The following is a 27,761-nucleotide window of genomic DNA, read 5'->3' on the forward strand; positions in this document are numbered from 1 at the left end:
CTATGCCCACAGAATATTCTGTGCTGAGGCGACTGAGATTTAGAAGATTTAGTTGAAAAGTGGGGGTGGGATATGAATATGTAAATGAAATTGCAAAAAATGATTAATTAATTTTAAGAAGACTGCAGGCAGTTGTTTTCGATTAATGGAACGAATGTCCAAGTGAAAATTACCCTATTAACTGCAATGATAGCGATCTGGGCAAAATCTTAACTATGCTTCCTTACAGGGCTTCTGTGGTTACGTCATCGCCCCTTGGCAATATTGGGTAAGTGTTGTGTTTGTATTCCAATAATTTTTGTAAATATAATAATACCGTAAAATTAAGGGTAAATTTAAAAAAAAAAGTAAAATTTTTGGTGAAATGCTTCGTCAACGGTTAATCAAAAATTACGAAAATGGCGTTGATAGCACGCCGAGGAGGCGAAAGTCTATTGAAGATAATATGGTACTAAACGAACGAAAACTGGCTATCTATGGGCTATCTTTTTCCCTGTTAGTTATTTTCGTTAAAGTCTTTTTTGCAAACCGTAAGTATATTTAAATTATATTTTACAATGTTGCATTGAATTTGGTAGACATTACCTAATATTGCAATTATTATTGATTTTGTGATTTATATTACAGAGGACATTATAGAAAAAACTATATTTGAAAGAAAGTTAATCTCTTATGAAGTGTTTACCGAAGATGGGCGAGTCGTGTTTACAAATTCTTGGCAAACTGTTGTAAGGTACAGCCATTTCTGGGTACCTTTGCTTTGTGGATTTCTTACTACATATTTTACTTGGATATTTGTATATCTTGATTCAAATGTGCCTGGTGTCCAGCCACCAAGTCCTTTATCACCACAGAAATACAGGTAAGATTTTATGTTCATTCTGCATTGACAAAAGTATACTAAAACATTATTATATTAACATAGCAGTGTTATTCGGTTTTAGGATGCAGTCGGGGCATAACTTCCACCTAAATTATGTATTTGCTATACTCATTGGAATTTTAGTAACAACATACATGTACCTGAGAGGGGCTTCAATTCAGTATTAAAGTGACAAAATACCTTATTTGATTTATGTGCAATGTGGTGAATCATATTTTTCATAATTTATTTTTTACTAAGATTTTTGTTATTTGATGCAGCTATGTGTATTTGGTTTATTTAAGAAGACTTACATATTTTTGTTATGTAGTTGGTTGTATTATGTTTATTATAAGATCAATTTTGGATAAATATATATTTATAATGAAATTTTTGGTTTGTCCCTTAGTGGACATATGTTTACTTTAAAATACTATTTCCTATCATCTACTGATATTCCATTTTGTTCTCCAAAAAAAATGCCATAAAGATAATAACTCATCATTACAAAATTGAATTTGCAGGTCATACACGTAAAAATAAAAAAAAACTACCGAAATTTTTATGTTCCATAATCTCCTCTTATATTCTTTGTTCTCAAAATTAAAGCCTTTTAAAAGATAAAACGGAACACCCTGCTTATTAATTTCTGCCCTATTTTCCATGGTAGCATTGGCTCAAATAGCAAAATAGGAATATTCAGTGAACTATTGGCAAAACACGCATTTCAATAATAAGGGACAATTATAATTATTATGAATTTAATCTTAATATTGTTGAGTTAAGAATAAGTGCACTATATATTTAATATGTTTATATTTTATACCTTATTTAAATATAAACAAACAATTTATTTTAAGAACTTGAATATAAAAAGCTTTGGGGAATTGCAATATAATATATAAAATCATTTAAATTTTAGTTAATTCAAATTTTCCACAAAATGACGACTATGGGCATATTCAGCAAACAATTTTTGAATATTTTTGATAAATCTGCCAAACTTGTGCTTCTGGACGAAGTCGCTGAAGAAGGTGAATCAGAACGTTATATGGTTCACCTAGCATAATAATTGTTCATTTTAGACGATATTAATCAAAAATCAAAGCAGTGGCGTTCCATTAAAAGTGATAACAAACTATCTTGTTCGTATTGTCTCACGCAATTTGAAAGTTTAAAGCAACAAAGGATGCACTATAGACTTGATTGGCATCGATATAATTTAAAACAATCTTTGCAAAACAAGCCGCCGATCAGCGAGGAGGAATTTATTAGGAAAAACGACAAAGGTAAGCTACCACGCACGCCCCTTAGGTGATTAAAACGCTCAAAATCGTAGATGATATTTCAAGCATATCTGGTTCTGATTCCGAAGAAGACGACTCTTTAGACACTTTTGCTACCGCCTTGGGAAAACTTTTTTTGCAGAACAAGGATGATCGAGTATTTTCCTTGTACCGGTGTCTTTTATGCGACAAAAAAGTAATAAAGCAGCAACTACTTCCGACTACGATGTCTCATATCTAGTATCGCTTTTTCAGGAGGATCTGGCGAGTGTAAATTTTTTTGAAAGATTTAGAGAAAAATGCATCGGTAACAAGCAATGGACGATATTGATGTTGGGCGGAGGTCATTTTGCCGGAGCAGTTTTTACAGAGAATGAACCGATACTCCATAAAACATTCCATTGTTATACGGTTAGGTCTGGCCAAGGCGGATCGCAATCGTCTAGGGATGCCAAGTCCGGTGGTTCCCATCCTAAAAGTGCGGGAGCCTCTTTGAGGAGGTACAATGAACAAGCTCTAGTTGAGGTATGTCCTGACCTTTAAACATTTTTTTCATATAATTATCAGTTTTCTTAAAAGAACCTTTTGTCTATAATATGCTTCCTTAAAATATTAACAAGTGCAATAAAGTCTAGTCTAATAGTAAAAATAAAATTTTTACATCAATTTGCAATATAATAAAATATAGAAAAAAAATGCAAAAAGGATCAGAAAACATCCTAAACTTTGGTGGTGGTGAAATAAGTCTATGAAATAGTAGAGGCAAATTGTGAACTTCGGTTCGATAATTAATTTTTTTGAATCAAACTTGGGGATATTTGTTGATGATAATTTTGTGGCACAGTCCAAACGCAGATTGCGCCTTTTTTAATTTAGAAGAAACAGTATCAACTGTTGGAATTGTTTCGATAACTTCTTTGCCTACACATAAATAATATCAGCAAAATTGAAATGAGCCAAAATATGTGAATCGGCTGAATTTATTTTTGTCTTTCATTTAAAATGTTCCTACGGGGGTATAGCATTTTAAGATTTAAGTAAACTTTTTGGATACCTTTTGATATATAAGATTTACAATTAGTCTCATTGGTTCATTTTAAATATCTTTTATTTAAAGTTTAAAGTTAAGCTGATTTTAATCTTTGTTATTGCCAAAGACTTCCCTGCATTGATGTAAGTACTTAATATAGGAAAAAATGGATTATGCCTCACTATTTTTGAATTTCCTAAACGTAACTTGTAAGGCAAATAAATACCATTCATTAACCCTTTTCTTTTTGTCTCCCTATTAACAGGCATGTTTTTTCATTTAATTTGGCTTATTATTTTTCGCAGCACGTGAAGAATATTGTAACGACGTGGTCCAAAGAAATAAAAGCTAGTAGCTTGATCATTTATAGAGCGTCCGGTCCCTATAATAAGTCGGTTCTATTCGGAGGCAAAGAACCGCTCCTGGATAGAGGTGACGTTAGGTTGTGCACTATACCGTTTTCAACCGGTCGAGCTACTTTTGCCGAGGTCAAACGTGTTCATTCCGTCCTCAGCCAAGCACACGTTTACGGTAGCTAATTGAGGTATTTTCGAAATATTATTAAAACGTCTCTTTCCCAGATTCGATAAACGCGGCCACAAAGCTGTTCTCCAGTCAAAAAACGCCGGAAAATTCAAGCAGAAGAAGCAAAATCAAGTCGGGAGGCATAAACAGGGCAAAATCTCGGGAGATTGTGGAAAGACCTCTTCCTGGACAATACACGAGAGAAAACAGCGGCGAGGACGTGTTTAATTCTGTCCTTTCCGACGATGCGAGCGATTTAGAAGACGACATAAACGTAGAAACCACGGAGATATCTTTTCGAGGTTTGCAAGAATACGACGACAGCTTGACGCCGGAACAAAGAAAAACGGGACAGCGGAAAAAGAAACCGGCGAAAACTAAGAATCAAAAATGGCGCGAAAAGGAAAACGAGAGGAAACGAAAAATTACCGACGTGCTCGTTAGGGGGAACGTGATCGAGCTAAAGGAAATGTTGAACGACCGACTAAAGACTTTCGATAGTGCGACGATCTCGCGGACAGATGTAGCAGCTGAATTTTTCAACGAAACGTTGGACGAGATTGGAAATAGTTTTCTCCACGTGGCGGCCATGAACGAGCACGAGGAAATGCTGCGGTACCTTTTGGAAAACGAGGCGGATCCGTGTTTAAAAAATAAGAACCAACAAACCGCGTATACTTGCACCAGCAGTAAACTCGTCCGGGACGTCCTGAAATTGTACGCCAAAGAAAATCCCAACAAACATAACTACAACAAGGTAGAATCGCCTAATGTCGAGGTAATTTCGCTGAGCAACTTAAATTGTAGGCCCAAATTCCGATAAACGCTCTAACAGACGAAGAAATTGCGGAAAAGCGAAAAGAACAGAGGAAAGTGAAAAGAGAGAAAGAAAAACTTAAAAAGAAGGAAATGTTCGCGAAACAGAAGGAAGAGGATGAGAAAAATCGCTTTCTAAACTTAAGTGACCGAGAAAAGGTATACGCCCCACTATACTGCCGTCCTTATCTAAAACGCAACCCCAGCACTGAGTAAATCGCGACAATCGCAATAAACACTTAATGAGCTTTGCTAGCAAATAAAGATTTTTTAAATCTAGATTTAATGATATATAAATTTAAGAGTTACTAAGTTAATCTTAGTAGAAAAGTATCTAAATATGAAATCGCAACCTACAACAACAATAAATTATACTTAAAATTCGTTGACTCTCGGGAATTTCGTAAATCAACTGCATAATTATTAACTGGGAGGATCTTCCAAAACCTGTGCCGACTTTTGGGCATGGGACAAAGAAATTTTTGTCCTTTCTATCAGACTTGCTCCCTCTCAGACCTTCAATAAATCTTGGTTTTTTAAGCTTTTGAACAGATTTGAACTTAAGAAAGCATAGTTCAACGGAATTGTCTTTCTCAAAGTTGGTTCTGTATTTTAAGAAAAGCTTCTGCGGCGCTCAACTACCACATCCACTATGTCTTTTATATATGGTCATGATTACCTTCTCTAGGTCCATTGAAAAATTATATGTGTCTTCATCCAACGTCTCATTAGCATCCTCTATATTTTTCTCCTGCATTTTCTGACCTTTTCATATGGACTTGCCATATAGCGGAACTTTGACATTGACGGTTTAAGGAATATTTTGTTTATAGGGGATTATGCAGATTGAACTCTTCACAAGATTCTCTGTGTATTTATCATTTCTATCAATTAATGGGATTTTTTGTGTATATCCCTTTTATCACATTTGAGCTAATATTATACAGCTAATGAATTATATACCAAGATTGGGAGAGACGTGAATTTGCCTACGCGAACTTTTTCATCAAATTTGTTTCCTGAGTTAAGTTGTCGCCACTGCATCACTGATTTTGCAGAATCACTCCATTCATGTTCCAATCCTGTTTTTATCATGTTATCTATTTATCAAAGTTCTTGTTGCAATGAAAGTGGCAAGTTTCACAAAATTTCGATATTTGCCATTTTAATCACATCTTTTTTTTTGCTACTGAGAGTAAATTTACTTCTCTTTCCTGTTTCGTTCTTTGTTACTGGATAGCGCCCTTCACCGTCTTGGCTATCATGTGATTTGTTTTGCCTTATAACTTCAGCAAGTCTTGAATCATCTTCAGAGCTGGATATATCAGTAAGATTGTAATCAACTAATTTTTGGATTGATAGTAAATTTACTTCCCGTATCTGCAGTTTCGTTCTTTATTATTGGATAACGTCCTTCACCGTCTTGGCTACAATGTGATTTGTTTTGTCTTATAACTTGCAAGTCTTGAATCATCTTCGGAGCTGAATGTATCAGTAAGATTGTAATCAGCTAATTATTTACTTTAGCAACATAAACTGATATTGACAGTAACGCAAAGCTTACATTATTTTTTTGCTAGTTGCTGTTGCCTACTATGTAAAAGAACAGACTATGTCCAAAATAAAATTTGTCTATGACAGTCATGTTTGGTAAGAACAGAAAATTATGCAATTATACCCGACCTTTCGTTTTGAAAAATGGTCAAAAATAAATTATATAGGTATAATAATGTAAATTTTCATACACATATAGTCAAATCATAGTAAAAATTCTTACTATGTATATGTAATTTTTTTGCACCACAAAATGCCTTTTAAACAATTTTTCGTACTAAAATTCATTGCTACCTACATTGAACCTACAACATTATCTCAGAACTTCTCAGAGGATATGCTGCCTTTTGGGTAAGGACGGCAGTATATTCAACTGTTTTTTGATTGTTTTACAGAGGGCGCTGGCGGCGGAACGGCGCATTTTAAGTAGCTCAGGCCTGGTGGTTGCGCGATGCTTCTTATGCGGAACCGACATGGCAGGCAAAGTACCTTTCGAGTATTTGGAAAACCGATTTTGCAGCATTGAGTGTCTTAAAGCGCATAGATTACAAAGTATGATGTAACGGAGGCAATACAAAAATCGACTAAATTTTGGAGTTTTATTTAAACATGTATTTCAACTTTGCATTCATATTATTAGGAACATAAATATTTTCAAGTTCACAACATAATAAAACATAAAAATATATCACAAAAGGTGCTGCTACCGGTGTACAATCCTACAAAACTAGTAAAAACAACAATGTACTAAAAAATTACATAATTAAACTAAATTAATTAGAGTTAGTTTGAACAGTTTTTGGTTGAAATTGGTGAAAGAAGAGCTTTTACTGTGATGTGCAATCTGTTGAACCTTATTGGAATTAAATAATAGGTTTTCAGCAAAAAATTAGTCACCTATTTAGTAGGGAAGAAAATAAGATCAACAGTCATTTGTTGTCAGAATTATGTTTGTCACTAACAATTTGATAAAATTGGTCCACATCAAACAGTTTGTTCGCATGAACACATTCTTACTGCGCAAAAACAAAAATAAAATATAAATAACAAACAATCCAGAACTACAAAAAAACAACGTCCTTCTTTATTTCCCCAATTCTTGGGGCGATGGGAATGTCTTAATGATAATATGCAAAGCCCAAAATGATACCCAAATGCGTAAAAGGTTATTTTAATGTGAGTATCGCGGAAAACTCTAAATATGGTGGCAAATAACACATCACAGAACGGTTAGCCGAAATTAAAATAATGATTAATTGGACACTTTTTTTTGCGGACTAGACTGAAAATAGAAAAACTATATTTTTCTGCCCTGTAACATTTTATCACCACCTTTATCACACACAAATATACATTTAGAGAAAACACTTTATAACATATTTATTGTGGTAACTGCGGATCCATCACGGGTATTATGAAGTCTTCCATATTTGGAATGACCATCACTTTCTATAATAACCAAATTATTGTGAAAAAAAAAACCAATCTGACGTAAAATGCTTACCTGAAATTCCAAAAGCAGTTTTTTCTCTATCCAACTGGTTACTATTCCATGGTTAACGTTTCTTTCGCCGACGCCTGGACGCGTTGATAACACTAATTCCGGAACGGGTCTGAAACCAATCCAGATCCTGTCACTTGGCGGAGGTGGCATATTCAACACAACCGTTCCTGCCAATCCCCTCAATTCAACGGTAAGTCTTAGATCCGTGTTTGACACTCCTACAAATAGCATAATAAATACAAATTTACCCTCCATATGCAAACCTTACCTTCCATTGCCTTTTTTATGTATCTATATTCAGTAGCAGCTTGGAAGAACTTGGATTCCGCTAATCTATCTACCATTTTAAATATATTTTTTTTAGAATGACTGGATCCTCCACTAGCGGAAGCGTCTTTTGCTAAAATGTGTTCCTGAGACGCGTCCTCATCTGAGCTGCTTTCCGCCGAATCATCTACGTCGGAATGGTAAATAGCGGACCTTACTTCCCCTACGGGTTTTTCTAAAAATTGTCGAGTACTTAGCTTTAAATGTGCAATTTATACAGGGAAATGACATCATATAATTTAATGGATGAATCTTATGCCGGAAAAATTAGCCAACAATTTAGTATAAAATGCTTGAGGCTCTTTCGGCGGAATGAAATAATGACGGCGATAAGACAGAAAATATATTTTGTCGATTAACACTACAACAGGTCCCGATTAATTTTTAACACGAACACTGCTAATTTCATTAATTGAAACCCAAAAAAAATGGTTTCATTATTAGAGTAATGAAATTTCGCGGCTATTAGTTTAATATGTCCAAATATGTTTAGGCGGTCTTTTGCTTTGTCTGCTAATACGACAAACGCTTCCCGATTAATTTTTGGTATAAACCGCGAAACCAATCCAAATCACATAAAAAAAGTGACTCACCAGTACGGCTACTTTTTGCTTCAACAAAATCACTAACTTACTGGACAACTCGCTATGTTCAAAAATGGATATCTGAAAAAGTTCTACACACGTTATTTTCTCAACACTAGCTACCAAAACTTCCAGTTCATTCTAAATTGGAATGCATTAATTTCGTATATTGTACGAAATTTCGATCAAAATAGCAATACAGTATGCTTCATAATTCCAAATATATTCTGATTGATTCACAAACACTTTTATCTGTTGTGTCCCCAAAATACTTTTTATAAAACTTCTGGATTCCTCCTGCGTCGGTTTTTGTTAGCTAACGCTTCGCCAATCATCCCGTTGGCTTCTTCAAAACTTGACTGAAACTGACTCGCATTTTACTCGGTACCTGTTTGTATATTGTTTGAGGGGGGCGGAGCTAAATGAGGGGCATAAACACCGTCTCGGATGACTGATTCCCATATTGGTGACAGGTAGAGACCTGAGTCATGTTCTTCGAGCATAGTTAGATATTTTTGCCGCATGTGCATGGAATGCTGTAAACTCCTGGCATCTCAAATGGAACTTTGTCGTTGACGGATCGAAGATGTTGAGAGATTTTTGGAGAAGTGGTAAATCTGGTTTTGACGTTATATTTCTTGAGAACTTTTGATATGTGGTCAGTGATGTTTTAAATATAAGGAAGGACAACAGTGGCAAGTGTGGGATTGCTTTCGGATTCATTGCTATTGGAAGCTTGTGGTGAAGTGTATTTTGTGATGGAACGCTTAATGTGGAAATTATTAGAGAGAAGAGCAGAGGTAAGGTGTTTTAATTAAGGGTTCAGTGACTCGGGCTGAGATAGTTTTACGGCTCTGTAAACAAGAGAGTTGATAACCGATGATTTTTGAGCTGGATGGTAATGCATGGTTTAAGGTATCGGTCTGTGTACGTAGGTTTTCTGTAAACAGAATGATCCAATGTTAGGTCTGATTTTCTATTGATAAGAATATCTAAGAATGGGCGGTTGTTATTTATTTCTATTTCAATGGTAATACGTATGTTGGGGTGTATAGAGTTTAAATGTCTAAGAAAATCTACTAGGGATTCCTGATCATGAGGCCAAATAACAAAAGGATAATCGACGTAGCGTTTCCAAAATTTTGGTTTTAGATGGAAGGTCTCGAATGCTTTCTTCTCAAAGGCTTCCATAAATATATTCGCTATGAAATTTGGCCTTTATAAGAAAAATATGTTCCAGACAAGCATTTCTCAATTAAGGTGAGAAGATTTGTAATGTGATGCTTTTTATTTGTTCAATGAACATATTTTTCTTATAACGCCAAAACCAGATTTACCACTTGTCCAAAAATCTCTTAACATCTTTGATCCGTCAAAGACAAAATTTCATTTGAAATGCCAGCAGTTTACAGCATTCCATGCATATGCGGCAAAGAACACATTAGAGAGACTAGACGAAATATAACAACTAGGCTCAAAGAACATGAAAGAGCATTAAGACTAAGACAAACTCATCAGCAGTTGCCGAACACAATCAAGAAAGCGGACATAAAACTTTATTCGATAAAACTAAAATTCTTGCATATAATCAATTCTTCTACCAACGAAAAATCCGAGAGTATGAAAATCTATAAACAACCTAACAATCTTAACCGCGACTCAGGTCTCTACCTGTCACCAATATGGGAATCAGTCATCCGAGAAGGTGTTTATGCCCCTCTTTTAGCTCCGCCCTCCTCAAACAATATAAAAGCAGGTACAGACTAAAATGCGAGTCAGTTTCAGTCAAGCTCTGAAGAAGCCAACAGGATGATTGGCGAAACGTTAACTAGTTCAACTCAACATAAACCGAGGCAGGAGGAATCAAAATGTTTTATAAGAAGTATAACAGTAGCCTGTGGAAGTTTCTTTGAAAAATGAACACAAAAATAATTGAAATAAGTATATAAACAAGTATTTCTCGGTCGGTATTTGCAATTCTCTGTAATGGTAGTTTTGTGCATATTGTCTGTTTTAACTTTATTTAACTATGATTCTTTAAATGTACTTTTTCACTGGAGTTGTAAAACGGGCAGCTACAAAAATTATTTTGGAAGTAGCATATCATGTTTATAACTATCAAAGATTTTTGCTAGTTTCTACTCTCGGGCTGGATAAAGTTACAAAGTTATGCAATTTGGTCCGAACAAAATATCAATTCAGAATTCGGGTGGGTCCTAGGTTCACTAATTAGATTATATGATGTCAGTAAAATAACACCCTGTATATGCAAGTATAAAGAGTATGACATACTCACTAGCATACACGTACGGAAAGCAATATCCAACACAAAGCAAAATCGAAGATAAAATTACAGCTTTTTACGGAAGAGACGAGAGTATAATCAAATTGTCTACTCACCGCCCAACTGAGGATTTTTCAATTTCATAAGATTTATTTTTGTTTGCAACGTAACTACGACCAGTCCTTCATAACTAATGTCTAAGTCAACCCAAAGCCCTCTCTCGTCCAAAACAGGTTTGTAGGTGCGAAGTATAAATGGTGGGGTTTTTCCCAAGGACAGTTCAGTAATTGAGATTTCTTCTATGAAATATGGAAGTTTTATAGTACCTAATTTTTTCTGAATTCTCTCTTTCACTTTCACTGTGAAATTTGAATCTCTCATGCAGTCGTAAAGTACACGGCCTAGCAAGGCGTTGAACCATAAAACCATCTCACTTTTAAACTCCAGCGATTCTTCATTGTTATCACCTGAGGAATCTAACTCGTTTTTATCAGATTTATCTTTGGATTTCTTTCTGGAAGGCTTAAAACAGAACACTAATGTAAATTATTCTTTGAATTTATTAATGTAATACCTTATTAAAAACGGACATGTATTTTAAGTATTCATCCTCCACATGGACAGATTGGGTTATATTAGCGCTAATTTCATGGTCATGATCGTGCTCATTTATAGTAGTTTCGCTGACCTGGTGGGTTGCTGCAGCCAGCCTTCTGAACCAGTCTTCCTTCTCTCGATCTGTACGGCCAAATATGTACAAGTTCTGCTCCACAGAGTTCCCCTAATCCAGATAATAAGTTCAGGAAGAAGTTTCAAAACTATACTTTACTTACATCTTCTTCTTGCGATAAATGCTCAGTGGCTGGCAAATCAAGGTACTCTTCATCATCACCAGCTGTAGTTGAATCATCCACACCTAAATCCTAAAAACAACCAAAATATTAAAACTACTGATGATGGAGAGGGCATCTTTAGTACTTCTGGGGAAGGGCTACTTTCTCTAGAATCAGAATCTAATTCAATGTCTTCATCTTGAGTTAATTTACTAAAACGCTGAGCCTAAAAGAATCATTTCTGTGGCAACATTTTTATATAGCAATTATTCTCTTTTACCAATTCTTGATAGTCACGACGCTTAAATGTGAATTTTCTTTTAGCCTTTGGGGATTTTTTTGTTTTCTCATCAGATTTTTCCATTTTTAGTTCATTTTTTAGCAAGTCCGGCTTAAAAGCCAATTGATCCTTGCCTAGTGTAATACAAATTGGATATTTTTTGCTCCAGTGTCTAAAAAATTAAATAATTAGAATTAAAGAAATTAAGATATCTAAGAATTGGGTGGGTTAATGTCTTACATTATTTCTCAAATCCGAAATAATCCTATTTACCTTTTCTTGGCCAATCCTTCCGGCAAAAGACTAATTCTTGCATCAGTCAAATTATAAATTCTGTGATGACTGAAGTTGGCTTTAATTTCTGCCTCATTCCACATTGCGCGTTTGGCAACCCTGTGTTTTGTGTGACTAATCCTTAACAAATTGCCTTGTAAACGTAAATATACTGACTGAGTTCGAGAAATATGATAAGTCATAGGATCATATACATCAGGATACTCGTTTACCCAACCCTGAAACGGTATGGCTTTCATATCTCGTAAAATCATATTGAAAAATTGTGCACCTCATATTTTGTTAAAGGCTGATATTCTTTCGCAGCGGGAATTTCCATAATTTTGCGAACGATTTGAGATGTAGAGATCGTTGTATTGGTGGCTACTGTTGCAACATTGGACGCGTAAATTTTGAGGAAAGCCAAGAATACAGCAGCAGTCAGTGCAACCCCTAATAGCAATCCGGCAAAGTACGGACTATAACCGTGCAAAACCGTGTAAAAAACGATGGCAAGAATGGGTATCAGCCAGGATCTAGAAATATTAAAAATAAACCCTCAACCAAGTCTGAGGTTGAAAGCGTTAGGGCTTTGTTGTTGTTAGGTACTTACAAATGATTCTTGGAATCCTTTGATGGCCTCTTTGGCCTTAAGTCTACAAAACCTGTTGGAGCAAATACAGTCACAACTTTATTAGTCTTTTCTGATGATTGTCTTATGTCCTCTCCCATTATTTCCTTAATATTTAAAACATTTTCACTATCTACTTCAATGTTTTCTATTTTTTCGGCTACTGCCCTTATAATCCCCTCATTACCTAAGGATTTATGTTCTTCACTTTTTGTTTCGCCTCTTTCTTCACTGTCTTCAAGCGCGTCTACAGCACTCTCTACATCGTCGGAATGTTCCGGTAATGCCTGCTCAACTTTCTCAGTGTTAATGTTATAAATTTTCGATAAATTGTTTATGTTAGTCAACCCTTCTTTCGGGGCTCCTCTATGCCTCAAAAATCTGAACTTCTGCTTGAATATGTTAGTGTGTGAAGGCGAAACTACCTTTTTTTCATTTTTGCCTTTGTCTACTGAAGACGTATCCTCATCACTCGACATTTCTACTCCTAAAATTTGGTTGGGTTTGGTTAGCTTCCTACTAGGTCACTTAATTTAATTATTTGTATAAATTCATTTTCCCGAATCCGTAAGTGTATAGCAAAATAGGCATACAATTAGCATACACCATTTTAATAGAGAGTAAATAGAGTAAAGACAATAGAGTAAGACAGTTTTTGCAACTCTAGTATTATTAGTGCTATATATAGAAATAGAATATATAGAATTGAAAGTCAAACGTTGCTTTTGGATATTACTATCACAAAGACTGATAGCAAAAATGCCGCAATCCCCGAAATTATTCTCCCATCGTGACACTGCGAAATGTAAACAAATGTGCTCTCTCTACTTGCAATCTCAATGTTTACATGAACCTTTGACCAGTTTATTCTACCTGCATAAGCCACAATAATGCATTGTCAGTAACTCCCTTATCACTTTCTGTGGTGTGTGTGCTAAGTGAAAAATAACGCAAGAGCAACATCTTTTAATTGGATCTACTGCAGGATCCAACAAGTTAAACTACAAAAACAAAAACAAACAAAAACTATTATTTTGAGTGACACCCATGAGCAGAGCATTTGTTTTGAGTTTGGATTTAAAACTAGTAAGCTTTTCCTTTAATGTTTTGGATGAATCCATGATGGCACTGAATCGCGAACCAAACAAACTTTTTTTTATACTATTAACATAAAAACTACAATGCAAACATGAACATCATATGAAGACAATGCAACTGTTTCCAATCTTATTTCCCAACTATAGTAATTTTTTTCCGCCAGAGGTATCATTGAATTGTAAAATCGCCAATTCGGGGATTTATTCTCCCATGGTACCCCTGCTCGACATAAACAAACGTGCCCCACAAAATAATTTGTTTGTTTTTGTTAACTATAATAAACCAACAGCTTCTGAATTTTACTTTCACACTATTGTAAATCACTGATAATTAAAAAACTTTACATTAATCAACAAAAAATATTGTGTGCCCATTATACCTCTACCCACATATTATTTTGTTACTAATAATTATTATATGATATATTACCTTCAGTTGTTGATAGCACTTCACAAGTTTTTGATATACTGCTTTCAGAGATATCCTCTGAATCCGAAACACTGGAACTATCTTTACTGGTTTCTTTGACTTCTTTGATAACCGAGTCTCGTTTAGGTTTATGCAGGGGAGAGCTTTCCTCTGAGGTTCTTGCTTTAATTTCAGCTATTTTTTCTTCAACATTTTTAGTAATTTTGCCCTGAAACCCCAAAACACAAAATCAGATGCTCTCAAAACCTAATCAACACAACAAAGTCATAACTATAGTAAATAGTAACCTACCTTAGAAGAATTTAATTGGATTTTTTTCATAAGCCTATCACATTTCCCCATTCTGTAATTTGGTTAAAATTCACGCAATAGCTACATATACTTCAGAACAGGAAACCATTAAAACTAATTATCTCTATTGACAACACTCCCAAGTGATTGTATGATAACCATGGTACTCACTTTAATGTCAGAAAAAAATCTCCAGGGATCTGAAGGAGGTGAACCGCCCAAAGTTTGGGCATTCACATCAACACTAGTTGACCTTTTTACCAGCTTAGGAAAATATTTCAAAGGGCTAGTATCTTGTTCTCCTAGAAACATTGTACATGAATGGGAATGTTAATTAAATCTTATTTTAAATTACAGTTGGCATTTTCTTTTAACTGAAATATTAAATATTATCTGATGAGTAATTTATAGCGGGTGTTAAATATCAAATTTACCTTTCTCACTTCAAGGTTGTGAAAATGATATGGCTTAATGAACATAATAAAGTGGCAGAAATAATAAGATTAAAATACATTTAAAAACTGAAAATTTAAATTTTTAAGAAGATAGATCTGAATTTAACAATTTGCATGTATGCACTTACCTGTAGAAATTGAATTTGATAGAGTACAATTTTCCAATTCTTGGCTACTATCAGTATGTAGTGGTTTATCAGCATCAATTAAATTCACTTCTTCAATTTCTTCTACATCAGCATGAAATTTTATAGATATTGACTGTACTGACGTGGAGACCGGCTTGCCTGAAATTTGTGTTCTACAAGTTTAGTACTGAGATGTTTTATTTAAAAAAGGAAACAAAAGTCGCTAATCAAAATTTCTTGATCAAAAATCTATTGTCAACAATTCTATAACAAAAGCCAAACGGGTAATAACTGTTATCTAACTCATGCTTTTCTGCTAAAACTAGATTAATAAATCCTCAAAATACCTTTTTACCTTTCAACATTCCCAGAGTGACCTTATTATCTTTTTTCGTACTCATTTTTTTACAACCAACATTTAATTAGAAGAAAAAATGAATTTAGGAATATAAAGTCTGGAAATTAATATATTCTAGCAATTTACATTAAATATATTAACAAATAAAATATATCCCTTACTTTTACCGGACTCCATGATTATTTTCTCCTCTCGTTTCTAATTATATAATATTGTTATGCATCAAATAGACAACAATTATTATTTGTGACACTACAAATTTATTATAAAATGAACATTTCAAATTACCAGCAACAAAACGTCAGAATGTTTTGCACAAATCAACAATACGCTCATAGAATCATATTTGGTAAGTTTTAAGGAAATAATCATTGTCATTGCAGGTAAATTAACCCATTACAAAATTCATTCAAAAATAGTTTTTCATTTAGGTAAAGGCTACTTTGGAATCAGTTCAGTATGTGGAAATTATGTCTTGTTTTTTACAAAGTCGTTTTGTTATAGTTTGTTAAGAAAACTAAAAGCGAACATCTTCGACAGACGCCGGTAATGACAATTATCAATTTGTTTTTGACGAAGAGCATATTGCCTTCTTTAAAGCGTTGTTTTCGCGATCTATGAATATTTCAACCTCATTTATTTTCTGATGACTTGCTGAAACATTTCAGAACTTAATAGTGAGTGGTTAAATTGTTTGTAATAAAACTTAATAAACTCAGAAGTCGTTTGAAAATTTTCAGCAAAAAACTTTTCATCTAGTCGTCAAAATGGGATCTATTGCCACAGATTCTGGAAGAATTGTGAAAATGGAAGTTGATTATGCTTCTACTTGTGATGAAAAGATTCCCGAATGTCAAAGACTTGCGAAGCAGGGAAAGCTCCATGACGCCCTAGATCAGCTCCTGGCTCTTGAAAAACAAACAAGAACTGGGGCTGATATGATATCCACTGGTCGGGTGTTAGTTGCTGTTTGTCAGATCTGTAAGGAAGCCAACAATTGGGCCGCCCTTAATGAGCATATTGTGTTACTAACAAAACGAAGATCACAACTAAAGCAAGCTGTTACGAAAATGGTCCAAGAATGCTGCACTTATGTTGATCACACCCCAGACAAAGACACCATGATTAAATTAATAGAAACCCTTAGGCAAGTGACTGAAGGAAAAATTTATGTTGAAGTTGAGCGAGCTCGACTTACTCATAAATTAGCCAAAATACGTGAAGATGAAGGTGATATACAGGAGGCCGCAAATATCATACAAGAACTGCAAGTGGAAACTTATGGTTCTATGGAAAAACGGGAAAAAGTGGAGCTTATATTGGAACAAATGAGATTATGTTTGGCAAAACAAGATTATATTCGCACACAAATTATTTCAAAAAAAATCAATACAAAATTCTTTGATGATGATGGAACTCAAGACTTGAAATTGAAATACTATCGATTAATGATGGAATTGGATCAACATGAGGGATCATATTTGGCCACTTGTAAGCATTATAGAGCTGTTTTGAATACTCCAAACATACAAGCTGCTCCTGAAGAGAGGCAATTTACTGCAAAAGCAGTGGTTTTGTATTTAATATTAGCTCCATATGACAATGAACAAGTAATTACAATACACTATATCACATGTCTCAACTTTGCTAGTCTGTTTTGTTTTAGTCTGATTTAACCCACAGAGTATTGGCAGATAAAGTTTTGGAAGAGATACCACTGTATAAGCAGTTATTGAAGCTTTTCACTACTCCTGAACTCATAAAATGGTCAGGACTCTGTGAAATCTATGAAAAAGAATTGAAAAGTACTCCAGTTTTTAATGGTAACGAACAAGCTACGAAAAGATGGAAAGATTTAAAGTACTGCTTTATATTTTTAGCTTATATAAGACAGTTAATGAACCGTTTTCAGATCCCGTGTTGTCGAGCACAATATCCGAGTTATGGCTAAGTATTACACGCGCATTAAGATTGCTCGCGTCGCCCAGCTCTTGGATTTATCTCCCGCTGAGACAGAAGAGTTCCTCTCCAGTATGGTGGTAAGCAAAACGGTGGTAGCAAAAACAGATCGACCAGCAGGTGTGGTCCATTTCCAACAAAGTAAAGATCCTAGCGATATCTTAAATGATTGGGCCCAAGACCTCTCCTCCCTCATGCAATTGGTTAATAAAACTACACATCTCATCAACAAAGAAGAATGTGTTCACAAGCATCTACAAGCTGTCAATACATAAAGGTGACAAAGGGCATATTAAATTTGCAGTCCTCCAAAGCAGAAAATGGTGCAACTTTTTTGTACTTGCACTATTTAAAACTTGACACCTAAATAGTATTTTGTAAATTCATCAAAATGTTTGAATAAATTTATTACACAAGCCAAACATGTTTACTATTTATTGTGCAGACTGCTCAGTCTACATTTCACCAAAATTGAATTAGATATATGAATTGATATGCCTATCAGTATTGAATAAAGGTTTCAAAGGTCAATGTTACCAAATTTTGCCTCTGATTATTAGGTTCAGTATTTTTTTTACTTTAGTTGAATTGTCCATTTTTGTTTCAACTTATTAAAATAATGCGAATTAGAGTTAAGTGTGTTGCAAGAATGCATTTGAAATTCACTGAATAGTACTGTATTAATGATGTTTAAATATCCGGCTATAGAAATTAAGTAAGTACTTATCATTTATTGATGCAATTAGTTTACATCATAATAAAACTTTCAGGTCGGTCGTACATGAAAAGAGTTATAAAGATTCGAATTCGATGGGAGTATCGTGCTCATAATATTCTTTTAACATCCTATTGATTGATTGCTTACAATTACATGGTAAGAATAAGTTTTTTGTCCATTATTACCTATCACGGACTTTGTTTTTAAACTGTGGTCTAATATATAGAATTCCCATCTTATGTTTTAAAAAAATAGTGCAAAGTCCAAGCAAACGTATACGTTGGAAAAGAAGTCCTTATATTATGAACATAACCTGAAAAATGAAAACTTTTTACTTCTATTTAAATGTATATTGGTTATTTGTGTGTGTGTGTTATTTTTTAAGTAGTGATCGATGTAGTGAGATTTTCTTGTAATAAAAAAAAATCACACTTTCATAGGCATAGTATCTTCTTACATTTCAGATGGAAGGGGACACTGGTAATCATGGAAGCAGAAGCGGCGTTTTACGTTATTTATCTTATATTACGGTCGAACCCTCTCTCATTTTTTATATGCTTGCCTTTATGATCACAAATGTTGTGGAGCAATCATTTTTTGTTTATAAAGCGTGCCATGTAAACCATGGATATAACAAGACTGTATGTGACAATATTAATAATGAAGACAAAAACATAACAAAGGAGGTGCAGGTAATGGCGTTAAAATTGTCACAAACTGTATATTCCATGTTTTGACGTCCCATTCCCTTCTAGATTACAGTATCAAACTTTCACCTTTGGAATGATATCTTTGGTCACGCAGGCCAAATCGTTCTGGCGTTTTTCATGGGCGCTTGGTCAGATAAACGCGGTCGAAAACTGCCACTACTCTTGGGTTTGACTGGAAAATTGTACTATTCCCTCATGCTAGTTTTAATTTCGACCCAGGATAATTGGCCTGTAGAATATATAATTTATATTGCAACATTGCCAATGTCCTTTACAGGTGCCGATGTAGCGATATTTGCAGCTGCATTCACCTATTTGGTTGATATAACAACGCCGCAAGAAAGAACCATGAGAGTGACTTTGCTAGAAGTCGGTTACCTGGCGACATTTCCTATTGGAATCGCTTTAGGATCTTATCTGTTTAACAATGTAGTGAATCATTCTTATACAGTCATGTTTGCCATAAATGCTTCTTCAATGACTCTAGCGGTGCTTTACTCTCTACTTAGACTTAACTGGAGGACTACACCCAGTCAAAAACCATTGTCGGAAGCAAATAACATTTTTTTGGATTTCTTTGATTACCGGCATGTAATTAACACCATTAGAACGATTTGCAAAAAACGCGAAAACAAAAGGAGGAGGATACTAATAATACTTATTGTTATGATGGCTCTTTATGTGTTTCAAAGAGATGAACGTAACATGATGTATCTATATTGCCAGCTTGTATTTAATTGGACTGTTTCACAATTCAGTAACTTCAGGACATTCCAGTCGGCGCTTCAGGATATTGTACTTTTACTGGCTGTTCCAGTTTTGAGTAGGGTTTTTGGTATAAAAGATACTGTAATAATAATGATTGGAGCTGTGGCCCACTCTGTTGGAAGAATATTTTATATTACAGCCGATGCACCTTTGGTGTTTTATATTGGTAACCCATTCTGCTATTTTCTTTATATAAATTCAAATAGTTTAATTCCAGGAGGTGCATTTGCAGCTTTTGGGCCAATTGTTGCACCTGTTATAAGGTCAATGATGTCCAAAATAATTTTATCATCCGAAAAAGGTATTCTTATAATTGCATGATTTTTTTGAGACTGGTACAACAATCATTTTAGGAAAAGCGTTTTCCATTCTTGCGGTAGCAGATAATGCAGTTCCTCTGGTTTCTGGTGTCCTCTACAGTAAACTGTACAACCTAACAATTCATACAAACCCGACTTCAATTTTTTATTTGACGATGGCATCTCAACTGATTGTCCTTCTTTTTGTTCTGTAAGTAGTTTTAGAAAATCAGGTCCCGCCACCGTTCTCTACACTTTATTTTTGCATTTTAATTTCTTTTTCTGATAGTTTACAGTAACTCATTTTAGGTATGTCAGTATTATATATAGTGAACCGGTGTCAGATACTGAATCTGAGGAAACACAGCAAAGATGTCTGGACCAAGAAGTTGAAGCTTAGAATGTTTTTTAACTTTCCTTGGTTTTTTGTTGAATACTTTTTTAGTAATGTGTGGCAAGTGTAAATAATTCTCAATCAAAACCGTTTTCAGGTATCGGCCGTTTCGATTTAACTACCCAGTCATTTCCATATATTACACATGAATGGTCTTACTAAACATGAATGTAATTTTTTTCCAGAAATTGTAAGGATGGACAGCTAAATAGGAGCTTATTTTTCATTATCCCTCTATTTTGCATGAGTATTTTCCAAAAGTGGCATACAATAATATATATTCTATTTAAAAAACAATTCACAAAAATACAGTAGCTTCCCAAAATCAACTAATGATGCATCTTGCCACTTTTTGTTGATTTGACTTTTACAACCACAAAATCTAAAGTTACTACATTAAACATCACAGGACAATTGTTCGTAAGTAAGGCACATCCCCAAATTATCATCGGGCGATATTTGTCTAGCACTAGGGCCAAAGTGAACTCCAATAGTGAAAGGAGTGACGCTACTTTCAATCCTGCAGGGATCCATTCCCGATGGGCACAAACTCGCCCCGCAATGAACCAAGCTGCAATATCCTGGCATAACGCCGAACATCCCTGCCTAAAATTAAAGCCTAAAATTTACGCGTCTTAGCTTGATCCATGATACTGACTAGTAAATCATCTGAATCGCACGGCATTATAATTTTATCGTTGCAAATTTCCATAGACCTGGTTTCCTCTTGACCCGAGCCGAGTTCTTCCAAGTCCCCATCAGTACTACCATTTTGATTGTTCGGAGCTATCCGAAAAGCGTTTTCGTGGCAGGGCTCATAAGCTATGCTGCAAGCGCCTGCTTCTTGCCGTATGCAGATGTTATAATCTTGATCGGCCAAGTGGCGTCCATTGTCAGCGAAGTTCATTGTTTGAATAACACCCGTTGAGCCTCAAAAAAGACGAGGTTTGCCAAAAACGTTTTTCCCGCCATTTTTTATTATTACCTTGGTGATACTGGAGGCACCCTACCGGCGCTCTTTGTGTAAACGGAATTTGGGTTACTCGCACTTCCCATAATCTGGCAACAATTTTTCTGCTTAGATTTACGCGAATTTTGACGTCTATCGACTCGACGTCGTAAAATACTAAAAAGTAGCGCCCTGGGTTTTAAGAATATAAAGATACAAAATCGGCTTACTGTGTTGGCCGCTGTTAAGTCCGCACATTTTCAATTCCTTTGTCGAATTTTCAGAAGATATGGTGAAAAAATCCTCTTCACATACTCCGGTGGTTCGGTTTGGCTGACCCTATTAAAATCAGCGTAAAAAAAGCTTTCAAGTTATACATGATAAGTATAATATATAAATAGCGACACTTACTATGTTAAAATGAATAAAATCGAGTTTAATTTGTGCTATTTCCGGGTCAATCTTTTTAACGTTGATCATACAGGACGTCATCCTAGTTGTGAGGTCTGGAAAATCTGGGTTCACGAAATAGGTGATATTGTTGATTATTTCCTGACCGCATGTCGCAGTAACTAAAAAAAAAATTACCATGGCAATATAACGAAGGCAATTTTCGTATAAAATTCGGCCAACTTACAGACACAACATACGCCAAACCCCATGGCGCAAAAGCCGTGAGATTTTCCTCCCTGGATTCGGCATTCGTAGGTGTTCATACACACTCCTAGCATAATTTAAATATAGTATAATAATACTGTTAAACTTTGTACGGCATTATGTTTTTAGGACAATAATCATGAATTTTCTCAACTGTTTTAAGGAGCGTTAAAAATGCCCTCAATAGGTTTAAAAAAAGTTAATTCTAATTTACAATTTAATTAAAATATGTTATCTACATAGTAGAAAATAAAAAAAAGGTGGTAACAAATAAACCGTTGATAATTAGGTAATGTTACGACAGGAATTAGGAAAATTAAAAAAGAACAGTAAAAATGTCACAAAACATAAATATACAAATATTTGATTTTCATTATTACTTAAATTAGAAAGCCCTTCAAATTTCAATATTTATTAAGTATTATTTCTTATTTATATTTCTGAGGTGCACGGTTGTTAAAAAAAATAAATAATTTGAAAACCTAAAATGATAAATGGATAATAAATTTGAGTACATACCATTTCTTCTTCCATCATTTGCGTTACATTCTTCCTCAACGGGTACCGGAAAAAAGTTCAAGACTAAAGAAAAAAAAATTGCAGTAATAGTCATTATTTAGCGAGTGGTTCGCATGAAAAGGTTTCGACGCTATAAGCAAAAGAAAACCATGTTTGGTTTAATGATTTCAATACTTTAATTAAGGTTTTGCTCTTTTACTTTGTATTCATGAGTAATACCACTTACCTCTAGGAAGTCTCGCGCCATCAGGCCTTATATCATTTGTCGGTACGGTATTATTTTCATTCCAAATATCGATATCGGCCGATAGCGCAACAGTCCCGAAAAAAATCAACAACGCACCCGCACAGGGTCCCATTGGTTTTCAGCTTTTTTTATAGATTCGAAGACTGTTGATTATTCAACCAAAGTTCGCCCATGTTTTTACTGCGGCCAGTACTTTATTGCTGAAGACTTTAAATCGAACGGGATGGATACTTACATTTTCAGAGAATCAGGTTTATGGTAATCGCGTGAAAAAAAGTGGGTAACCGGGTTTGGGTCGCAAGTTGTCTCTTCTGTCGAGATAATACGGTAAGCTATGCGCAGAATGTTGTCGTTATTCTGCAAGCCTTTTGTTGTTTTTTCTTTCGTTTGTGATTACTTATGCGGATTTTTGGTTACCATAGTTCAGCAATTTCAAAAGTTTGAATTCTATTACAAGAATTATGCGGAAATTAAAATAAAACGTCTATTTATTTATAAAAAATACTATGCGAAAATGAAATTACAATGACTTATCATGAATTTTTTTCTAGGTCGCTGAGGTCTACTAAATCTATATAACAGTAGTACAAAAATTTAACCCTTTTATTAAAGTATAAAATATATATCAAATCTTATTATCTACAAGTATCACGCAATGCATTGTTTCAAACATCACAAAATCTGCTTTGCTTTTCAAAAAATTTAGAACTCCATCAACATTAGCGTAAGGGCTTTGAAACAAATAGTTTAAATAACCTTTTCACAAGTACAGATGAGTTAAGCTGAAACTATTTTAGCACTAATGTTTATTTCAAATACGGAGATAAGTGCAGGGAAACCTAAATCTACTAACTAAATAACATACACGCGTATTAGTTTTTCACAGAAACTTCCACAGGCTACTGTAATACTTTTTACAAAATTTTTGGATTCCTCCTCGGATTTTGCTGAGTCGAACTTGCTGACGTTTCGCCAATCATCCTGTTGGCTTCTTCAGAGCTTGACTGAAACTAACCGACGCAGTAGGAATCCAGAAGTTTTGTAAAAAGTAACGTAAAGTATTAGTGTTTAATAAAACTGACGTTTTGAAGTGATATTTTGCGCGCGTCTGATTGGTGCATAATTGGACATTTAAGAGTAGGGAGTCAAAAAAATATGTTAAAGTCAAAAGCATCATAACACTAAACACAAATACTTGAGATTTATAAAGCGTCTAGTAAATCTTATTGAAAGAAGGTAATCTGAGTACTGTTTACAAACGTAAGAGTTGATGAAATAGTGCACAGTTTGTATAACTTTAGAACTCAAATTTATTTTATGTCAGTACTGTGGATAAATGATTCAGTACCCTGAAACAGAGAGTTTGATTTTTTTTTAAGTCAAGCTTTAAAATCTTAGAAATTTAAAGTAAAGTAACAGGTAGAACACAACCACCCATATGTGATCTTAGTGACTATTACATTATTCATAAAATCTAACTAAAAAACAATAAATCTTAATAACCTTAATAACAAAAAATAATCTTATTTGTGATCTCAGGGAATAACATATAATAAGTTAAGCGCATAATAATTAATAAGATACCACTTTTTCAAACTATTATAATCTTCTGAAAATGTCAAATTTTATTTGTGACTGTATATTGAGAGATCAAAAAAATAAAACAATGAAGAAAGGACAATTTTGACTTTTCTTTAACATTCCTATATCATTGTCCTAATTATTATTATTATTATTAGAGAGGAATGAAAATGCAATTTATCAAAAAATAGTACCTATTTAAGAACTGGAAATTCGTTGCTGCAATAAATATTTAAAGAACGAGGGCTTCGAGGTTTTCCCCAGGGGTATTTTGGAGGGGAATTTGTCCTTGTCCTCCAAGGTAAAATGCTTTCACCTGAATTACTGCTGCTGGTGGAAGATGTTATGCTGACAGAATCATTTTTGTAATTTTTTACTGGAAGAAGCAATGATAACCCATTACTACCACATACATTTTGGTAAGTTTCCGTTAATATCTCTAAATTCTTAATAGGTTTATTTTGCTTTGGTTCACTTCCTGTCTTACTGGCTTTTTTTTGTTTGTGTTGCTCATTGCACCTTTTTCTTAATAAACTTAGAGGCAAAGGTTTGGTTGGAATATTTTCTTTGATGTTGGTTTCTGAACTAGAAGGACTCAAATCATTCCTTATACACTCCATTTCTGTAAGACTTTCAGTTGGAGTATTTGCTTCAAATTCTTTAAGATAAGTGGATTTTATTCCTGGACTATTAGAGCAATTTACATCTGAAGCTGTGAAGTAATTGGAACCTGATGTACTTGCTTTGTCACTAATTATTCTTGAACAGGTAGATTGTGCAGAAGAACTATCACTTTTTTCTCCAGACTCTTTAAATTCATTAATCACTTCTTTATTTTTGAGTTTTCTAGATACCTTTAGGGAAGACTCAATTAACTCATTGGAATATCCTAAACCTGAAACCTAAAAAATAAGTACAAAATAAATAAGACATAAAAAAAAGTAACCTATTTTTACACAATAAACTTGAATTTTAAAAATTTTTTACAATTACCTTTCGTATCTGTTTCAGTAATTCATCATCCTGGCCAATTTTATCTGAGCACAAACCGGTCCCAGGTTTAAAGAAAGTCATTCTGCCTCCCCGACCTCTACCTGAATTAACATATGTGACATCTTCATTAAAAATTTTGTTTTCATCTTCAATTGAATAATTGGCATCGAATATGCTTCCAGAATTGTTATTCCGCATTATTTGCTTATATTTTTGTAAGCTTCGTGGTAGTGACTGTTCAGAATTGGTATTGGTATCAATAACTGTTTCAATTTCAGAATACATAATTAGATCCCTCTCAAATTCGTCCATTATGAGGTCTGAAAACAACGCAAATATTCTCTTTGACTCTGATATGCAGTGTCCGTAAAAATTAATAGTAGTAATCTGATAATGATTAAAGGGATATACACAAATATTGTCTTTTCTTCAAACCTACCCGTATTCATTTTTTAATATCGTCACGATACAACAGATTTGTCCTGACTTGTTAAAAATGTAAGTTGTAAGTTGTGATAGCTCCAATTTTGATTTCTTATTGCGGCTGTCACAGCTTTATACACTGTTTTGAACGATTACTGCACATTTTATTAGACGTAACATTAATCTTGAATCGTCGGTGCTACATTTACAATTCTTATTAAATAAATCACATATACACTGTGCACTAACATATGACAATTTATGATGACATTCCCAGATATGTAAGGTTGGTAAATAGCATAGAATAATGCACAGCATTACCATAGATTTTACACAAAACCGCTGCATTCAACGGTCATTGCTTACATTCCACGTGACCGCATTGTATCATTTTTGGATGTCGGGATGGAATTAGGTGAGATGATATTTTCTTTCGTTCCAGATTGTAGAAACCCGAAAAGTGTTGTGTGTGTGTGTGTTGTTTTGTTTGGACTAAATCGTGTAACACTTATTATAAACAGGCACTCTCGATTTAAACAAACACAAAAGTGATAGTTATGGCATTTTCTTAAGGAAGGAAACAATCATTCGTGCATCTCTTAAATTTTGCACATTAGTTTTGGTTAGTTTGATCATTCGCGCATACGCATATTGAATATTCTTTCTCCACATGTTTAAAAGTGCATTGGCATAGGCAATCCTCTATTATTTCTAGTAAGCATCTGGGTATTTTAGAGGAGGGAGTTGAAAACATGTTAAGACTTTAGACAGCTATATACAATATGTCACCTTAAATATTATGAGTTTAATGCAGGTTTATAAATTAGAGTGCAAAATTAGTGTAATTTAAATTTAACGGAAGCTTTGTTTACACGAATATCATTTTGAGATTTGGCATATTTTGAAAAAATGAGGACTGTCACATTCAAACTGAAAACCGTCGATTAACCGACTAGCTGAGCTATTTTGTTTGTTAAACGCCGTCAGGTGTCTAATTGGAAGGAAATGTTTTTTTGATTGATTGATTTCAAAACATATAACTACTAGAGATATAATAAAGCAACTATATAAAATATTTGGAGAAAGTACAATCAACATGCACAAGATTTAAAATCTCCTAATTAAATTAGCTTGGATGCAGCATTTTTACGTCAGTATTTTCTGAAAATATGCTGAGATCACGTTAAATGTTCTCGGAAAACGAGTTAAGCACGGGAAAATCACTGTTTAGAAAGACATTATTTATTTTAACAGCTATATGCTTTAAGAGGTGTTATATTTTAATCACAAGTTGTTATTTTACTCCTATTCGACAAAATTGAGATCAACGGCTGGTAACCCAGAAAATTGTATACTACTTTACGACACAGCATCTATATCTATATATATCTATAGTAGCTATTAGGACTAATTTTCCATCGATAAGTTTTGGAAGATGTATTATTTTTTCAAAATGTATATTAAGTCATTGACACAAACTTTGAGGCCAAATTAAAATTTGTCATCGTTGTGTTTCTAGGTAGGTAATAAAATAAAACCGTATTTTCCTTTGGCTTTTTATTTCATAGTAAATATACAATTGACATATACTTACAACATAATCTAAGTACTTAATAATAGTTATCCTAAGTAATTTGGTCCACCGAAAAGGACATTGTTGGGACTTTTCTATGTTTATTAGCTGCTAAGTTATCCTAACGAGATGGATCTACATATGATCGAGATATAACGAACTAAGGTCGTTTGATCTGAAGTGTACTGAAATTTACAGCAATACAATACAAACATTGGCGGCAAAAATTTTAAGAATAACATGTGTGTCGTTATTTTTAAATGTAGCTAAAATATCAATGAAAAAGAATTAATTCATTAACCAAGTAATTATGGACAGCATTAGTTTTGAAAGTTGAGATAATACACCACCTGCAGTTGCAGACATTCTACACTAATTAATTTTTCAAATGGCCTGAAACTGATTATGGAGATAAGTGAAAAG

At 34.2% G+C, this 27,761-nt stretch overlaps 6 protein-coding genes across 9 annotated transcripts; 4 read left to right on the forward strand and 2 right to left on the reverse strand.

Moving 5' to 3' along the window:
• Nucleotides 1-5: 5 nt before the first annotated feature.
• LOC132699969 (tRNA endonuclease ANKZF1-like) lies at nucleotides 6-6,662 on the forward strand. Its single transcript, XM_060666982.1, has 10 exons — nucleotides 6-65; nucleotides 122-268; nucleotides 1,785-1,896; nucleotides 1,948-2,151; nucleotides 2,202-2,344; nucleotides 2,404-2,673; nucleotides 3,484-3,709; nucleotides 3,760-4,460; nucleotides 4,511-4,678; nucleotides 6,469-6,662. The coding sequence occupies exons 3-10, from the start codon at nucleotides 1,806-1,808 to the stop codon at nucleotides 6,634-6,636; spliced, it is 1,971 nt and encodes a 656-aa protein (XP_060522965.1). The 5' UTR covers nucleotides 6-65; nucleotides 122-268; nucleotides 1,785-1,805; the 3' UTR covers nucleotides 6,637-6,662.
• LOC132699970 (uncharacterized) lies at nucleotides 233-1,747 on the forward strand. The gene is made up of 3 exons (XM_060666983.1): nucleotides 233-530; nucleotides 628-862; nucleotides 945-1,747. The coding sequence occupies exons 1-3, from the start codon at nucleotides 365-367 to the stop codon at nucleotides 1,048-1,050; spliced, it is 507 nt and encodes a 168-aa protein (XP_060522966.1). The 5' UTR covers nucleotides 233-364; the 3' UTR covers nucleotides 1,051-1,747.
• Nucleotides 6,659-15,854, reverse strand: LOC132699967 (testis-expressed protein 2). 2 transcript variants are annotated; one of them, XM_060666980.1, is made up of 16 exons: nucleotides 15,710-15,848; nucleotides 15,546-15,645; nucleotides 15,191-15,349; nucleotides 14,779-14,909; nucleotides 14,317-14,524; nucleotides 12,772-13,276; nucleotides 12,451-12,694; nucleotides 12,159-12,397; nucleotides 11,886-12,057; nucleotides 11,751-11,831; nucleotides 11,606-11,695; nucleotides 11,347-11,553; nucleotides 10,889-11,294; nucleotides 7,846-8,079; nucleotides 7,578-7,795; nucleotides 6,659-7,522 (listed from the first exon to the last, which is right to left on the reverse strand). In XM_060666980.1, the coding sequence occupies exons 2-16, from the start codon at nucleotides 15,589-15,591 to the stop codon at nucleotides 7,454-7,456; spliced, it is 3,009 nt and encodes a 1,002-aa protein (XP_060522963.1). In that variant the 5' UTR covers nucleotides 15,592-15,645; nucleotides 15,710-15,848; the 3' UTR covers nucleotides 6,659-7,453. The 2 variants fall into 2 exon arrangements, with proteins under 2 accessions (XP_060522963.1, XP_060522964.1); XM_060666981.1 differs by lacking the exon at nucleotides 15,546-15,645 and having other exon boundaries at nucleotides 15,710-15,854.
• A 313-nt stretch (nucleotides 15,855-16,167) lies between these two features.
• LOC132699109 (26S proteasome non-ATPase regulatory subunit 12) lies at nucleotides 16,168-17,923 on the forward strand. Of its 2 annotated transcripts, none has more exons than XM_060665605.1 (4): nucleotides 16,168-16,225; nucleotides 16,271-17,158; nucleotides 17,215-17,408; nucleotides 17,461-17,923. In XM_060665605.1, the coding sequence occupies exons 2-4, from the start codon at nucleotides 16,316-16,318 to the stop codon at nucleotides 17,780-17,782; spliced, it is 1,359 nt and encodes a 452-aa protein (XP_060521588.1). In that variant the 5' UTR covers nucleotides 16,168-16,225; nucleotides 16,271-16,315; the 3' UTR covers nucleotides 17,783-17,923. The 2 variants fall into 2 exon arrangements, with proteins under 2 accessions (XP_060521588.1, XP_060521589.1); XM_060665606.1 differs by having other exon boundaries at nucleotides 16,169-16,225; nucleotides 16,289-17,158.
• Nucleotides 17,924-18,065: 142 nt separating this feature from the next.
• Nucleotides 18,066-20,523, forward strand: LOC132699108 (probable peptidoglycan muropeptide transporter SLC46). 2 transcript variants are annotated; one of them, XM_060665603.1, is made up of 7 exons: nucleotides 18,066-18,222; nucleotides 18,278-18,381; nucleotides 18,690-18,917; nucleotides 18,981-19,869; nucleotides 19,921-20,004; nucleotides 20,057-20,213; nucleotides 20,312-20,523. In XM_060665603.1, exons 2-7 carry the CDS (start codon nucleotides 18,379-18,381, stop codon nucleotides 20,400-20,402), a joined length of 1,452 nt encoding a protein of 483 aa, XP_060521586.1. In that variant the 5' UTR covers nucleotides 18,066-18,222; nucleotides 18,278-18,378; the 3' UTR covers nucleotides 20,403-20,523. The 2 variants fall into 2 exon arrangements, with proteins under 2 accessions (XP_060521586.1, XP_060521587.1); XM_060665604.1 differs by lacking the exons at nucleotides 18,066-18,222; nucleotides 18,278-18,381 and adding an exon at nucleotides 18,461-18,637 and having other exon boundaries at nucleotides 20,312-20,522.
• On the reverse strand, nucleotides 20,312-26,023 carry LOC132699110 (uncharacterized). The gene is made up of 10 exons (XM_060665608.1): nucleotides 25,782-26,023; nucleotides 25,343-25,662; nucleotides 22,748-25,251; nucleotides 22,522-22,584; nucleotides 21,983-22,069; nucleotides 21,757-21,917; nucleotides 21,576-21,684; nucleotides 21,382-21,522; nucleotides 21,055-21,326; nucleotides 20,312-21,002 (listed from the first exon to the last, which is right to left on the reverse strand). Exons 3-10 carry the CDS (start codon nucleotides 22,878-22,880, stop codon nucleotides 20,793-20,795), a joined length of 1,176 nt encoding a protein of 391 aa, XP_060521591.1. The 5' UTR covers nucleotides 22,881-25,251; nucleotides 25,343-25,662; nucleotides 25,782-26,023; the 3' UTR covers nucleotides 20,312-20,792.
• Nucleotides 26,024-27,761: the final 1,738 nt, after the last annotated feature.

This window comes from Cylas formicarius, unplaced genomic scaffold (genome assembly GCF_029955315.1).
Source record: "Cylas formicarius isolate icCylForm1 unplaced genomic scaffold, icCylForm1.1 PGA_scaffold_3__17_contigs__length_32017465, whole genome shotgun sequence".
Classification (NCBI taxonomy): domain Eukaryota; kingdom Metazoa; phylum Arthropoda; class Insecta; order Coleoptera; family Brentidae; genus Cylas; species Cylas formicarius.

What these genes read in the sequence shown, in the direction of transcription:
- LOC132699109 (XM_060665605.1), top strand. Translation starts at nt 16,316, where the DNA reads ATGGGATCTATTGCCACAGATTCTGGAAGAATTGTGAAAATGGAAGTT. An exon ending in CTCCATATGACAATGAACAA is followed by an intron (nt 17,159 to 17,214) that starts GTAATTACAATA and finishes GTTTTGTTTTAG; the next exon opens with TCTGATTTAACCCACAGAGT. An exon ending in AAAAGATGGAAAGATTTAAA is followed by an intron (nt 17,409 to 17,460) that starts GTACTGCTTTAT and finishes AACCGTTTTCAG; the next exon opens with ATCCCGTGTTGTCGAGCACA.
- LOC132699967 (XM_060666980.1), bottom strand. Translation starts at nt 15,591, where the DNA reads ATGAGTACGAAAAAAGATAATAAGGTCACTCTGGGAATGTTGAAAG. An exon ending in ATCAAATTCAATTTCTACAG is followed by an intron (nt 14,910 to 15,190) that starts GTAAGTGCATAC and finishes CAATGTTTCTAG; the next exon opens with GAGAACAAGATACTAGCCCT. An exon ending in GAAGGATTGGCCAAGAAAAG is followed by an intron (nt 12,058 to 12,158) that starts GTAAATAGGATT and finishes TTAATTTTTTAG; the next exon opens with ACACTGGAGCAAAAAATATC.
- LOC132699970 (XM_060666983.1), top strand. Translation starts at nt 365, where the DNA reads ATGCTTCGTCAACGGTTAATCAAAAATTACGAAAATGGCGTTGATAGC. An exon ending in TAAAGTCTTTTTTGCAAACC is followed by an intron (nt 531 to 627) that starts GTAAGTATATTT and finishes TTTATATTACAG; the next exon opens with AGGACATTATAGAAAAAACT. An exon ending in TTATCACCACAGAAATACAG is followed by an intron (nt 863 to 944) that starts GTAAGATTTTAT and finishes ATTCGGTTTTAG; the next exon opens with GATGCAGTCGGGGCATAACT.
- LOC132699969 (XM_060666982.1), top strand. Translation starts at nt 1,806, where the DNA reads ATGACGACTATGGGCATATTCAGCAAACAATTTTTGAATATTTTTGAT. An exon ending in GGACGAAGTCGCTGAAGAAG is followed by an intron (nt 1,897 to 1,947) that starts GTGAATCAGAAC and finishes TGTTCATTTTAG; the next exon opens with ACGATATTAATCAAAAATCA. An exon ending in ATGAACAAGCTCTAGTTGAG is followed by an intron (nt 2,674 to 3,483) that starts GTATGTCCTGAC and finishes TATTTTTCGCAG; the next exon opens with CACGTGAAGAATATTGTAAC.
- LOC132699108 (XM_060665603.1), top strand. An exon ending in ACCTTTGGTGTTTTATATTG is followed by an intron (nt 19,870 to 19,920) that starts GTAACCCATTCT and finishes GTTTAATTCCAG; the next exon opens with GAGGTGCATTTGCAGCTTTT. An exon ending in AATTTTATCATCCGAAAAAG is followed by an intron (nt 20,005 to 20,056) that starts GTATTCTTATAA and finishes CAATCATTTTAG; the next exon opens with GAAAAGCGTTTTCCATTCTT.
- LOC132699110 (XM_060665608.1), bottom strand. Translation starts at nt 22,880, where the DNA reads ATGGGACCCTGTGCGGGTGCGTTGTTGATTTTTTTCGGGACTGTTGCG. An exon ending in AAATGATGGAAGAAGAAATG is followed by an intron (nt 22,070 to 22,521) that starts GTATGTACTCAA and finishes AAATTATGCTAG; the next exon opens with GAGTGTGTATGAACACCTAC. An exon ending in ACTTAACAGCGGCCAACACA is followed by an intron (nt 21,523 to 21,575) that starts GTAAGCCGATTT and finishes GCTACTTTTTAG; the next exon opens with TATTTTACGACGTCGAGTCG.